Source organism: Tachyglossus aculeatus, chromosome 9 (genome assembly GCF_015852505.1).
Source record: "Tachyglossus aculeatus isolate mTacAcu1 chromosome 9, mTacAcu1.pri, whole genome shotgun sequence".
Lineage (NCBI taxonomy): Eukaryota > Metazoa > Chordata > Mammalia > Monotremata > Tachyglossidae > Tachyglossus > Tachyglossus aculeatus.
Genome location: NC_052074.1, coordinates 24,778,204 through 24,793,928, shown reverse-complemented (window position 1 = coordinate 24,793,928; position 15,725 = coordinate 24,778,204). Strand labels below are relative to the sequence as shown.

Genomic DNA, 15,725 nt, shown 5'->3' with positions numbered 1-15,725 from the left:
GCGTCAGTAGCAGATGGGGATGCTGAGGCCATGAGTTTCTTAACTCATTCATTCAATCGTATTTATTGAGCGCTTACTGTGTGCAGAGCACTGTACTGAGCGCTTGGAAAGTACAATTGCGCAACAGATAGAGACAATCCCTACCCAACAACGGGCTCACAGGCTAGAACGGGGAGACAGACAACAAAACAAAACGAGTAGACAGGCGTCAGTAGCAGATGGGGATGCTGAGGCCATGAGTTTCTTAACTCATTCATTCATTCAATTGTATTTATTGAGCGCTTACTGTGTGCAGAGCACTGTACTAAGCAGTTGGAAAGTACAATTGGGCAACAGATAGAGACAATCCCTACCCAACAACGGGCTCACAGGCTAGAACGGGGAGACAGACAGCAAAACAAAACGAGTAGAAAGGCGTCAGTAGCAGATGGGGATGCCGAGGCCATGAGTTTCTTAACCCATTCATTCATTCAATCGTATTTATTGAGCGCTTACTGTGTGCAGAGCACTGTGCTAAGCAGTTGGAAAGTACAATTGGGCAACAGATAGAGACAATCCCTACCCAACAACGGGCTCACAGGCTAGAACGGGGAGACAGACAACAAAACAAAACGAGGAGACAGGCGTCAGTAGCAGATGGGGACACTGAGGCCGTGAGTTTCTTAACTCACCTCTGTTAGGACTAAAACCCAAACCTGCACCACTCTGGGGCCCAGGAAGAGTCTTGCTCTGCCAGCCTCCATCAATCAATGACATTTATTGAGCACTTGCTATGTGCCGAGCATTGCACTAACCACTTGGGAGAGTACAACGTAACAGAATTAGCAGACTCATTCCCTGCCCATAATGAGCTTACAGTCTAGAGGGGAGATGGTCATTTCATAGGACAATCATCATCATCATCAATCGTATTTATTGACCGCTTACTATGTGCAGAGCACTGTACTAAGCGCTTGGGAAGTCCAAATTGGCAATGTATAGAGACAGTCCCTACCCAACAGTGGGCTCACAGTCTAAAAGGGGGAGACGGAGAACAAAACCAAACATACTAACAAAATAAAATAAATAGGATAGATATGTACAAGTAAAATAAATAAATAGAGTAATAAATATGTACAACCATATATACATATATACAGGTGCTGTACATATTGTATATATACAATATATATATAGTATATATACAATATAAATATGGCTCTAACTGGCCCCAAGTTTTCCCGCCCTTCCACTACTGGGGTGCAGACTGAAACCCTCCTAAAAAGCCACCTCCTCCAGGAGTCGTTCATTCATTATTTTATTTTGTTAGTATGCTTGGTTGTGTTCTCTGTCTCCCCCTTTTAGACTGCGAGCCCACTGTTGGGTAGGGACTGTCTCTAGATGTTGCCCATTTGTACTTCCCAAGCGCTTAGTACAGTGCTCTGCACATAGTAAGCGCTCAATAAATACGATTGATAATTGATTACCTGCCTGGACCCCCGCTGCCCTGATCGTATATCCTCCCCTCAGCCACTCTGAAGGGCGTATCTCCCCCTACCTTGACTCTGTTGCTGAACTGTACTTTCCAACCGCTTAGTACGGCGCTCTACACACAGTAAGCGCTCAATCAATACGACTGAATGAATAATTGAATGAATATCAATTTTTTCACTTTCACGCTTTTAATTATGGTACTCGTTAAGCGCTTACTATGAGCCAAATACAGTTCTAAGCGCTGCGGTAGATGTGTTAGGTTGAACACAGTCCCTGTCCCTCATGGGGCTCACACTCTTCATCCCCATTTTACGGATGAGGTAACTGAGGCCCAAAAGTGTAGTGACTTGCCCACGATCAAGGACACGCCGCAGACATGTGGCAGAGCCGGGATCAGAACCCAGATCCTTCTGACTCCCAGACGCATGCGCTATCTACTAAGTCACCCTGCTCGTCGGTAATAATAACTGTGATATTTGTTTAGCGCTTACTACGTGCCAGGCGCTGAAGTAAGCGCTCGAGTAGATACAATCTGATCATTTTGGCGCAGTCTGCCCCACATGGGGCTCAGAATCTTAATTCCCGTTTTTCAGATGAGGTAACTGATTCTTTTTTAAAACCAAGTGTATCCATGGTTTTTCCTCTTGCTCTCAATATACAGTTTGGGTTTGCCTGTCTCCTCTATTAGACTGCAAGCTAGACGGCAGAGGGGCCTGCTTCTGCTTGACTGAATAAATTGTATTTACTGAGCGCTTACTGTGTGCAGAGCACTGTACTAAGCGCTTGGGAAGTACAAGTTGGCAACATATAGAGACGGTCCCTACCCGACAGTGGGTTCACAGCCTAGAAGACTGAATCTAGTTCCAGGGCTCTGCACACTCTAGGGACCCAGCAACTGATGATGATGAAAATCATCATCAGTGGTATTTACTGTGTGCTTGGGAAGGTTCAAAAGCTTTATTAAAATAGTACATCTCTTTGCTTTGATAGATACTTTATCTCTACAAACTGAAAATGTGAAGTCCAAGAATTATCCGCGTTTTACATATGAGGGAAAGGAGGTACAGGTAGTTTCTTCACCCAAGATCACCGGGTCAGAAACGGCACTACTCTGCTGAATTTTCATTTTAGGCGGCTATCCTGTGTGATACAGACCAATAAGCATGACATTTATTTTGAAGCACATGTTACTTCTATTACCACCCCAAACGGGAAACCCCAAAAGAACTCCCACTGAGGGAGAAGTAAGCTGAAAATGTGAAGTCCAAGAATTATCCACATTTTACATATGAGGAAAAGGAGGTACAGGTAGTTTCTTCACCCAAGATCACCGGGTCAGAAACAGCACTACTCTGCTGAATTTTCATTTTAGGTGGCTCTCCTGCGTGATACAGACCAACGAGCATGACGTTTTCCTTTGAAGCACATGTTACTTCTATTACCACCCAAACAGAAAACCCCAAAAGAACCTCCACTGAGGGAGAAGAAAGGAAGGGTGTAAAGGAGGAGGGGGAAAAAAGCCGAGAAGTGGGTCTCAAGAATCCTAAACTAGAAAAACTGCAGGGCTTGAGTTCAAGCTTTGTGCAGAATGAACTGGGATCTCTGATCTGCCTGACTGTAGTTAAATATAATAATATTAAACGTGAATATTGAAGTGAATTTAAATAGACCAGCACCATGGCCCAGTGGATAGAGCACAGATGCGGGAGTCAGAAGGCCCTGGGTTCTAATCCCAGCTCCACCTCTTTGTCTACTGTGACCTTGGGCAGGCCACTTCACTCCTCTGTGCCTCGGTTCCCTCATCTACAAAATGGGAGTTAAGACTGTGAGCCCCACGTGGGACAGAGACTGAGTCCAACCTGATGAGCTGGTATCTACCCCAGCACTTAGCACAGTGCTTGGCATATAGTAAGCGCTTAACAAATGCCATTAAAAAAAAAAATGGTACCAGGGTTGGGTGCTGGGGCTGGCGTGGCAGTGGGCTGAGGGTCCGATTTCAGAAAGCAGAAGCGGATTAAATGGGCTCCTGAGCCAGGGGAATCAATCAATCAATCAATCGTATTTATTGAGCGCTTACTTGTGCAGAGCACTGTACTAAGCGCTTGGGAAGTACAAGTTGGCAACATAAAGAGACAGTCCCTACCCAACAGTGGGCGCACAGTATGTCTGCTGTGTGACCTTGGGCAAGTCACTTAACTTCTCTGAGCCTCAGTTCCCTCACCTGTAAAATGGGGATTAAGACTGTGAGCCCCACGTGGGACAACCTGATCACTTTGTATCCCAAGCGCTTAGAACAGTGCTTTGCACATAGTAAGCGCTTAACAAATGCCAACATCATCATCATTATTATTATTATTATTATTATTATTATTAAAAGACTGTGGGAAGGGGCGAGGGGCAGATTTCAAGACATGAGAGGAGTCGTACCAGAAAGAGTGGGGCACCCCAGGTTGCCTGCCTCCAGAGAGCCAAGAAGGAGGGTCTGCTTTAAACAAACGTATCCCGTGCCACTGGAACTTCTCAATAATCCTTAAACTTGCAGGTAACCGAAAATCAGACTTTCCTCTCATCTCAGACCAATGGACTACTCATTTATTAGGGTTCACCATTCTGATTTGTGGCAAGAGGTGAGAAGCAGCGTGGCTCCGTGGAAAGAGCCCGGGCTTTGGCGTCAGAGGTCATGGGTTCAAATCCCAGCTCTGCCAATTGTCAGCTGTGTGACTCTGGGCAAGTCCCTTAACTTCTCTGTGCCCCAGTTACCTCATCTGTAAAATGGGGATTAAGACTGTGAGCCCCCCGTGGGACAAACTGATTACCTTGTTACCTCCCTAGCGCTTAGAACAGTGCTTGGCACATAGAAAGTGCTTAATAAATGCCATCATTATTATTATTACCCAATGCAGGGAGCTCCTAAACTTGGAGACAGAAGTTCATTCATTCATTCATTCAATCGTATTTACTGAGCGCTGACTGTGTGCAGAGCACTGTACTAAGTGCTTGGGAAGTACAAGTTGGCAACATATAGACGGTCCCTACCCAACAGTGGGCTCACAGTCTAGAAGGAGACGGAGAACAAAACATATTAACAAAATACAATAAACAGAATAAATATGTACAAGTAAAATAGAGTAATAAGTTGAATAAGTAAGAAGTTGTGGGCTACAGCCCTGAGTTGCTCCTTCAATTTGCTTCTTCCCTTCTGAGGCTAAGGTTTTCCTATCATCATCATCATCATCATCAATCGTATTTATTGAGCGCTTACTATGTGCAGAGCACTGTACTAAGCGCTTGGGAAGTACAAACTGGCAATATATAGAGACAGTCCCTACCCAACAGTGGGCTCACAGTCTAAAAGGGGGAGACAGAGAACAAAACCAAACATACTAACAAAATAAAATAAATAGAATACCTATCTTATTGCCCCCCCCCCTGCCCCCACTGCTTAGTGACCCCGCTCTTTTTTTATGGTATTTGTTAAGCACTTATTACGTGCCAAGCACCGTACTAAGTGCTGGGGCGGAAATAAGCTAATCAGTTTGGACACCATCCCCGTCCTGCATGGGGCTCACAGTCTCACCCCCATTTTACAGATGAGGGAAGTGAGGGCCAGAGGCTAAGTGACCCACCCGGAGCCACAATTAGAACCCAGGTCCTTCTGACTTCTGCGGCCATGCTCTTCTTCTTGCTCTTCCTTTCTCAGCATCTCACACGAGCTGGGCCCAGCCCAGGGTGGAACATGTCCACCGTCGACTGGTTGGCGCTTCTTTCACTCAATCGTATTTATTGAGCGCTTACTATGTGCAGAGCCCTGTACTAGGCGATTGGAAACCTAACCTACCCATCCCACGGCCTCCCAGGGAAAGTCCTGTGTGATTCAAATGTTAACACAGAGCTCCAAATCTCTCCACTCGTGTGCTCGGTGTACATTCACTGGAGGTGGTGGTAGTTACTAGGATGGACAGTGTGCTTGGCTGTTTTAAACTCTTGCTCTAAGATGCTCAGGATCACATTCTTCTAGACTGTGAGCCCGCTGTTGGGTAGGGACCGTCTCTATACGTTCCCAACTTGTACTTTCCAAGCGCTTAGTACAGTGCTCTGCACACAGTAAGCGCTCAATAAATACGACCAAATGAAAATTCATTTAGCACTCCCTGGGGTTCACAGCACTCTAGCCTAACTCACTCCCGGCTGCCTAGGAGTCCCGGGCTCATAATTTCTATAAAATATTACAGATAAATGATTAATACAGACATGCAGACATTAAACGTGTGATGAGTCTTTTTTTTCCGGTTGCTAACTGGCTGCTCTTAAAGTTTCTTAAAGAAGCTGCAATTTAAAAGATGGAATGTGGCAGAAGAGGGAATTGGGGGGGCTAAAGAAGTCAATGCACATGGTCTGACCACAGTTGGCTGCAAGGATGGAGGAGAATGTAATGATAACAACTGTGGTATTTGTTAAGTGCCTACTATGTGCCGGGCACTGTACTAAGCGCTAGGGTGGATACCAGCAAAATCGGGTTGGACACAGTTCCTGTCCCATGTGGGGCTCACGGTCTCAATCCCCACTTTACAGACGAGGTCGCTGAGGCCCAGAGAAGTGAAGTGCCTTGCCCAAGGTCACACAGCAGACAAGTGGTGGAGCTGGGATTAGAACCCAGGACCTTCTGACGCCCAGGCCCGTGCTCTATCCATGCCAAGCTGCTGCTCCACTGTAGGACTGAGGGGCATTGGGAGATCGGCTGGGCTTCGCTGGATGATTTTCACTCATTGGGGTGGTGGGGCTGCACAAAAATAGGGAAGCACTGAGAAATATTCCAAAATGGAATGCCAAAGTGATTGGAATTTATTTGCTCGCCCATCCGACGCATATCTGTGGCAAAACTTTTAGACTGTGAGCCCACTGTTGGGTAGGGACTGTCTGTGTGATGCCAATTTGTACTTCCCAAGCGCTTAGTACAGGGCTCTGCACATAGTAAGCGCTCAATAAATACAATTGATTGATTGATTGATTGATCGAGCTGCAGAAGAAAACATTTGAGGGTGCTTAAAAGCTTGTATTTTCCCAAAATTATTTAAATGATGAAAATCACGGGAGGGGGGTGGGGCTACTCTGGTGTGCTCACGTACCGTCCCAGCTTCAAAAGAAGAGGAAACCGAGGCAGCAGAGACGTGACTTTCAAAGTTATACTGAACTTTCAGAGGTGGGAAAAGAACCCACATCATCGCGCTCTTCTATTCATCCAACCATGTGGCTTCCAACTGGCGAATCAACAGCTGCCCCTGAACCCAGCACCCTTCGGGCTGAAAATCTTTATTGTTGGCGAACTTCGCTTCTGTCGTCCAAGAGCTCTTTAAGGTTAACTTTAAAATGGCATGGTAAGGCTAGTAAGGAATGGAAGCTAGGGATCCTGAATTCGGGGATCTGGTCTCCTTTAAAACTCAAATGACTGATCACTTACAGTGTGCCCAGCACTGTACTACGCATTCAAGCGCTTAGTACAGCGCTCTACCCACAGTAAGCGCTCAATAAATACGACTGATTGAATGAATGAACGAATGCATGAATGTATTTGGGATAACAAAGTACGAGTTAAATAGACATGACCCCTGCCCACAAGGAGCTTACGATCTAGGGCAGAGGAAGAATGATGGTCTTGTTAAAGGCTCACAAGGTGCCAAGCGCTGTACTAAGCGCGACAGTCAGGACGGACCAAGTTTCTGTCCCACATGGAGCTCACGTGAGGTCAGGGAGCCAAAATTCCCTTGGCATCCCACCCTGACCCTAGAGAAATACGGCCTTTACCTTCTCCAGCCGCTTGACTACACCGAGGTTATGGGCACGAGGTTGTGCGCTGTGACGGGCCGGGGCAGCGTGGCTCAATGGAAAGAGCCCAGGCTTTGGAGTCAGAAGTCACGGGTTCAAATCCCGGCTCTGCCAACTGTCAGCTGTGTGACTTTGGGCAAGTCAGTTCACTTCTCTGGGCCTCAGATCCCTCATCTAGAAAGACCGTGAGCCCCCCCATGGGACAACCTGATCGCCTTGGAACCTCCCCAGTGCTTAGAACAGTGCTTGGCACATAGTAAGCGCTTAATAAATGCCATCATTATTTACTATTATAAAAGCAGCAGCAACAGCGTGGCTTAGAGGAAAGAGCCCGGGCTCGGGAGTCAAAGGTCATGGGTTCTAATCCCGGCTCCGCCACTTGTCAGCTGTGTGACTGTGGGCAAGTCACTTAGCTTCTCTGGGCCTCAGGGACCTCATGGGCAAAATGGGGATGAAGCCTGTGGGCCCCATGTGGGACAGCCTGCTGGCCTTGCATCTCCCCCAGCGCTTGGCACAGAGTAAGCGCTTAACAAATACCATCGTTATTACTTAGAAGCAGAGCGTGGCTCGGTGGAGTAGAGCCCGGGCTTTGGAGACAATCAATCAATCAATCATATTTATTGAGCGCTTACTGTGTGCAGAGCACTGTACTACGCGCTTGGGAAGAACAAGTTGGCAACATGTATGGACGGTCCCTACCCAACAGTGGGCTCACAGGCTAGAAGGGGGAGACAGAGAACAAAACAAAACATATTGACAAAATAAAATAAATAGAATAGATATGTACAAGTAAAATAGAGTAATAACTATGTACAAACATATATACACATATATATATATATATATATATATATATACACATATATACAGGTGCTGTGGGGAATGGAGGGAGTCGGAGGTCATGGGTTCAAATCCCAGCTCTGCCAATTGTCAGCTGTGTGACTTTGGGCACACTTCTCTGGGCCTCAGCTCCCTCATCTGTAAAGCGGGGATGAAGACTATGACCATAGGGACCGTCTCTATACGTTGCCAACTTGGGCTTCCCAAGCGCTTAGTCCAGTGCTCTGCACACGGTAAGCGCTCAATAAATACGACTGAACGAATGAATTAATGAATGAATGAACTCCACGTGGGACAACTTGATCACCCTGTAACCTTTCTGGCGCTTAGAACAGTGCTTGGCACATAGTAAACGCTTGATAAATACCATCGTCATTATTATTATTATAAGGGGGGGGGGGAAGGGGCGGGTTTAGGAGGAATAGGGGCAGAGGGCCCCGCGCACGTGGTGCGTAGGGCAGGGAGGGAAGGGAGGGTGGGGAGTCGATCGGGGGCTGGCATCAGGCCGGGGGGGTGCCCGGGGGGCGATCGGCGCTTCCTTTGGCGGGTCCAGGCCCAGCCGGTCGTTTGGGCCTGCCGGCCGAGGGGCCTCCGCCAAGGATTCACTCACTCACTCACTCATTCATTCATTCATTCAATCGTATTTATTGAAGCAGCGTAATTTAGAGAGCCGTATTTAGAGAAAGCAGCGCGGCTCAGTGGAAAGAGCCCGGGCTTTGGAGTCAGAGGCCATGGGTTCGAATCCCGACCCCGCCACGTGTCTGCTGTGTGACCTTGGGCAAGGCACTTCACTTCTCTGAGCCTCAGTTCCCTCGTCTGTAAAAGGGGGATGAGGACTGAGAGCCCCACGTGGGACAACCTGATCACCCTGTATTACCCCCCCCCCCGCCCCCGGCGCTTAGAACAGTGCTTTGCACATAGTAAGCGCTTAACAAATGCCATTATTATTATTATTGAGCGCTTACTGTGTGCAGAGCACTGCACTAGGCGCTTGGGAAGTCCAAATGGGCACCATCTAGGGACGGTCCCGGCCCAACAGCGGGCTCACAGGCCTTCGTTCGTATTGATCGCTTACTGTGCGCACAGGACTGTAGTAGACGCTTGGGAGGGACAAGTGGGCACCATCTAGGGACGATCCCGACCCATCAGCAGGCTCACGGGCATCCGTTCGTATTTATTGAGCGCTTACTGTGTGCAGAGCACTGTAGTGGGCGCTTGGGAGGGCCAAGTCGGCACCATCTAGGGACGGTCCCGACCCATCAGCGGGCTCAAGGGCATCCGTTCGTATTTACTGAGCGCTTCCTGTGCGCACAGCACTGTACTAAGCGCCTGGGAAGGCCAAGCCGGCAACAGATAGAGACGGTCCCGGCCCATCAGCGTGCTCACGGGCATCCGTTCGTATTTAGTGAGCGCTTACTGTGTGCAGAGCACTGTAGTAGGCGCTTGGGAGGGCCAAGTCGGCAACAGAGACTGTCCCGACGCATCAGCGGGCTCCCAGGCATCCGCTCGTATTTACTGAGCGCTTCCTGTGCGCAGAGCACTGTACTAAGCGCCTGGGAAGGCCAAGCGGGCAACAGATAGAGACGGTCCCGGCCCACCAGCGGGCTCACGGGCATCCGTTCGTATTTATTATCCAGAGAAGCAGCGTGGCTCAATGGAAAGAGCCCGGGCTTTGGAGTCAGAGGTCACGGGTTCGAATCCCGACGCTGCCCCATGTCCGCCGTGGGACCTTGGGCAAGTCACTTCACTTCTCTGGGCCTCGGTTCCCTCATCTGGAAAATGGGGATTACGGCTGGGAGCCCCACGTGGGACAACCTGATCACCCCAGCGCTTAGAACGGCGCTATGCACGTAGTAAGCGCTTAACAAACGCCGTCACTATTATTACTTATTGAGCGCTTACTGTGTGCAGGGCACTGTAGTGGGGAAACCTGATCACCCCGTATCCCCCCCCAGCGCTCAGAACAGCGCTATGCGCGTAGTAAGCGCTTAACAAATGCCGTCATTATTATTTAATAATATAATAATAATGGCCCTCATCTGTAAAATGGGGATGAAGACTGTGAGCCCCACGTGGGACAACCTGATCACCCTGTAAATTCCCCGGCGCTTAGAACAGTGCTGTGCACATAGCAGGCGCTTAAGAAATGCCATTATTATTATTATTATTATTTACTGAGCGCTTACTGTGTGCAGGGCACTGTAGTGGGGAAACCTGATCACCCCGTATCCCCCCGCCCAGCGCTCAGAACAGTGCTATGCGCGTAGTAAGCGCTTAACAAATGCCGTCATTATTATTTAATAATATAATAATAATGGCCCTCATCTGTAAAATGGGGATGAAGACTCTGAGTCCCACGTGGGACCACCTGATCCCCTTGTAAATTCCCCGGCGCTTAGAACAGTGCTCTGCACATAGCAGGCACTTAATAAATGCCATTATTATTATTATTATTATTTACTGAGCGCTTACTGCGCGCAGGGCACTGTAGTGGGGAAACCTGATCACCCCGTATCCGCCCCCCCCCAGCGCTCAGAACAGCGTAGTCAGCGCTTAACAAATGCCGTCATTATTATTTAATAATATAATAATAATAACGGCCCTCCTCTGTAAAATGGGGGTGAAGACTGCGAGCCCCACGTGGGACCACCTGATCCCCTTGTAAATTCCCCGGCGCTTGGAACAGTGCTCTGCACATAGTAGGCGCTTAAGAAATGCCATTATTATTATTATTATTTACTGAGCGCTTACAGTGTGCGGGGCACTGTAGTGGGGAAATCTGATCACCCCGTATTCCCCCCCGCAGCGCTTAGAACAGCGCTATGCGCGTAGTCAGCGCTTAACAAATGCCGTCATTATTATTTAATAATATAATAATAATGGCCCTCACGTAGTAAGCGCTTAACAAATGCCGTCATTATTATTTAATAATATAATAATAATGGCCCTCATCTGTAAAATGGGGGTGAAGACTGCGAGCCCCACGTGGAACACCCTGATCCCCTTGTAAATTCCCCGGCGCTTGGAACAGTGCTCTGCACATAGCAGGCGCTTAAGAAATGCCATTATTATTTATTGAGCGCTGACTGCGTGCAGGGCACCGTAGGGGAGGCACGGACGGAGACGGTCCCGCTCTGCACATAGTAGGCGTTTAATAAATGCCATTATTATTTATTGAGCGCTGACTGCGTGCAGGGCACCGTAGGGGAGGCACGGACGGAGACGGTCCCGCTCTGCACATAGCAGGCGTTTAATAAATGTCATTATTATTATTATTATTATTTATTGAGCGCTGACTGCGTGCAGGGCACCGTAGTGGAGGCACAGACTCGTGCAGGGCACCAGTGGAGGCACAGGCCCGGTGGGGTCCGGCGACGGCGCCGAGGCCGGGGCGCCGTACGCGGGCCCGGGGCGGCCCTCGTCCCGCTTACCTTGGCGTCGGGGCCGGCCGGGGCCCAGGCCAGGCAGGTGCAGGTGGCGCTGAGGTGGGCGGAGGGCACGTAGTCCTGGCGCTGGCGGGCGGTGCGGGTGTCCCAGAGGCGGAGGTGCCCGTCGGCGCCGGCCAGGGCCACGTAGGCCCGGCCCCGCGGGGAGAAGGCGCACGGCGGCCCCGCGCCGGGCTCCGGCCCGCTCCCACCTCCCCCTCCGGCCGCCATGGCGCTCCGCGAACCAGGCGGGCCACGTGTTCGCGCGCGCGCATGCGCCGCCGCCGCCGCCGCCGCCGCCGCCGCCGGCCCGCCCCGCGCAGCCGCAGTGTCGACGCCCCCCTCTCTCCGACGTCAGCGGCGGCCGGAAGGCGGCGGGCGCGGCCCTGTCAATCAATCAATCAATCAATCAATCAATCGTATTTATTGAGCGCTTACTCTGTGCAGAGCACTGTACTAAGCGCTTGGGAAGTACAAATTGGCATCACATAGAGACAGCCCCTACCCGACAGTGGGCTCACAGTCTAAAAGGGGGAGGCGGAGAACGGAACCAGACATACCAACAGAATAAAATAAGTAGGATAGAAATGTACAAGTAAAATAAATAAATAGAGTAATAAATATGTACAACCATCAATCCATCAATCGTATTTATTGAGCGCTCACTCTGTGCAGAGCACTGTACTAAGCGCTTGGGAGGTACAAATTGGCATCACATAGAGACAGCCCCTACCCGACAGTGGGCTCACAGTCTAAAAGGGGGAGGCGGAGAACGGAACCAGACATACCAACAGAATAAAATAAGTAGGATAGAAATGTACAAGTAAAATAAATAAATAGAGTAATAAATATGTACAACCATCAATCCATCAATCGTATTTATTGAGCGCTCACTGTGTGCAGAGCACTGTACTAAGCGCTTGGGAAGTACAAACTGGCATCACATAGAGACAGCCCCTACCCGACAGTGGGCTCACAGTCTAAAAGGGGGAGGCGGAGAACGGAACCAGACATACCAACAGAATAAAATAAGTAGGATAGAAATGTACAAGTAAAATAAATAAATAGAGTAATAAATATGTACAACCATCAATCCATCAATAGTATTTATTGAGCGCTTACTCTGTGCCGAGCACTGTACTAAGCGCTTGGGAGGTACAAATTGGCATCACATAGAGACAGCCCCTACCCGACAGTGGGCTCACAGTCTAAAAGGGGGAGGCGGAGAACGGAACCAGACATACCAACAGAATAAAATAAGTAGGATAGAAATGTACAAGTAAAATAAATAAATAGAGTAATAAATATGTACAACCGTCTATACATATATACAGGTGCTGTGGGGAAGGGAAGGAGGTAAGACGGGGGGATGGAGAGGGGGACGAGGGGGAGAGGAAAGAAGGGGCTCAGTCTGGGAAGGCCTCCTGGAGGAGGTGAGCTCTCAGCAGGGCCTTGAAGGGAGGAAGAGAGCTAGCTTGGCGGAGGGGCAGAGGGATTGGGGGCATTCCAGGCCCGGGGGAGGACGTGGGCCGGGGGTCGATGGCGGGACGGGCGAGAGCGAGGGACGGTGAGGAGATTAGTGGTGGAGGAGCGGAGGGTGCGGGCTGGGCTGGAGAAGGAGAGAAGGGAGGTGAGGTAGGAGGGGGCCAGGGGATGGACAGCCTTGAAGCCCAGGGTGAGGAGTTTCTGCCTGTTGTCATCATGACAGCGTTGTCATCATCATCATCAATCATATTTACTGAGCGCTTACTGTGTGCACAGCGCTGTACTGAGCGCTTGGGAAGTACAAATCGGCAACATATAGAGGCAGTCCCTACCCGACAGTGGGCTCGCGGTCTAAAAGGGGGGAGACAAAACCAAACATACTAACAAAATAGAATAAATAGAATAGATAGGTACAAGTAAAATAAATAAATGGAGTGATAAATGTGTACAAACGTATGTTATGCAGCTGGTCTTTTCCTGTCCTTTATGAAACTGGCACCGGACACCTTCATGTCCGGTATTTTACCTTTAAGCATCCACAGCCTCCTGCTGCTCAATTCTTCAGCTTGGAAGTGGCATGGCCTAGTGGATAAAGCACAGGCCTGGGAATCAGAAGGTCACGGGTTCTAATAATAGTCATAATAATGGCATTTATTATTGTTCGTCGTCAGGCGACAATCAATCAGTAATAACTTATTAAGCGCTTACTATGTGCAGAGCGCTGTTCTAAGCGCCGGGACACGATGTGATCAAGTTGTCCCACTGGGGGCTCACAGTCTTCCCATATTTCCAGATGAGGCAGCTGAGGCCCAGGGCGGTGAAGTGACTGGCCCAAGGTCACACAGCAGGCTTGCGGCGGGGCCGGGATTCGAACCCATGACCTGTGACTCCGGAGCCCGGGCTCTTGCCACTGAGCCATGCTGCTTCTCGTCAATCAATCAGTCGTATTTACTGAGCACTTACTGCGCGCGGGGCACTGGACTAGGCGCTCGCGAAGTCCAAGTTGGCCGCATCTGGAGACGGGCCCTGCCCAACGGCGGGCTCACGGTCTAGAAGGGGGAGACGGACGGCAACACCAAACATATTGACAAAACAAAATAAGTAGAGTAAAAATGTAATTTTTATGTAATGTAATGCATCTTTTAGACTGTGAGCCCACCGCTGGGTAGGGACTGTCTCTATATGTTGCCGATATGTACTTCCCAAGCGCTTAGTACAGTGCTCTGCACATAGTAAGCGCTCGATAAATACGATTGATGATGATGATGACTAAGCGCTTGGGAAGTCCAAGTCGGCGACATCTAGAGACGGTCCCTGCCCAACGGCGGGCTCACGGTCTCGAAGGGGGAGACGGACGACAAAACCAAACATATTAACAAAACAAGCAGAATAAAAATGTACAAGTAAAATAAAGAAATAGAGTGGTAAATCTGTACAAACATATATACATATATACAAGTGTTGTGGGGAATCAAGCAAATTTATTTAGCGCTTACTGTGTGCAGAGCACTGGACTAAGCGCTTGGGAAGTCCAAGTCGGCGACATCTAGAGACGGTCCCTGCCCAACAGCGGGCTCACGGTCTCGAAGAGGGAGACAGACAACAAAACCAAACATATTAACAAAACAAAATAAGTAGAGTAAAAATGTACAAGTAAAATAAAGAAATAGAGTGATAAATCCGTACAAACATATATACAAGTGTTGTGGGGAATCAATCAAATTTATTTGTGCGCAGAGCACTGGACTAAGCGCTTGGGAAGTCCAAGTCGGCGACATCTGGAGACGGTCCCTGCCCAACGGCGGGCTCACAGGCTCGAAGGGGGAGACAGACAACAAAACCAAACATATTAACAAAACAAAATAAGTAGAATAAAAATGTACAAGTAAAATAAAGAAATAGAGTGATAAATCTGTACAAACACATATACAAGTGTTGTGGGGAATCAATCAAATTTATTTGTGTGCAGAGCACTGGACTAAGCGCTTGGGAAGTACAAGTCAGCAACATGTAGAGACGGTCCCTACCCAACAGTGGGCTCACAGTCTCGAAGGGGGAGACAGACAACAAAACAAAATAAGTAGAATAAAAATGTACAAGTAAAATAAAGAAATAGAGTGATAAATCCGTACAAACATATATACAAGTGTTGCGGGGAATCAATCAAATTTATTTGTGTGCAGAGCACTGGACTAAGCGCTTGGGAAGTCCAAGTCGGCAACATCTAGAGACGGTCCCTACCCAACAGTGGGCTCACAGTCTAGAAGGGGGAGACAGACAACAAAACATATTAACAAAACAAAATAAGTAGAATAAAAATGTACAAGTAAAATAAAGAAATAGAGTGATAAATCCGTACAAACATATATACATATATACAAGTGTTGTGGGGAATCAAGCGAATTTATTGAGTGCTTACTGTGTGCAGAGCACTGGACTAAGCGCTTGGGAAGTCCAAGTCAGCAACATCTAGAGACGGTCCCTACCCAACAGCGGGCTCACAGTCTCGAAGGGGGAGACAGAGAACAAAACAAAACATATTAACAAAATAAAATAAGTAGAATAAACGTGTACAAGTAAAATAAATAAATAGAGTAATAAATCCGTACAAACATACATACATATATACAAGTGTTGTGGGGAATCAAATTTATTGAGCACTTACTGTGTGCAGAGCAT

The 15,725-nt window shown here is 48.5% G+C and overlaps 1 protein-coding gene across 1 annotated transcript in view; it reads right to left on the bottom strand.

Annotated features, from left to right (window-relative positions):
• Window positions 1-11,792, bottom strand: part of WDR43 (WD repeat domain 43) — a 42,852-nt gene extending 31,060 nt beyond the window's left edge. Inside the window, exon 1 of the mRNA XM_038751587.1 lies at window positions 11,568-11,792. Within this exon, the coding sequence (XP_038607515.1) occupies window positions 11,568-11,792 (225 nt within the window). The remainder of the gene's footprint in view (window positions 1-11,567) is intronic.
• Between the last annotated feature and the right edge of the window lie 3,933 nt (window positions 11,793-15,725).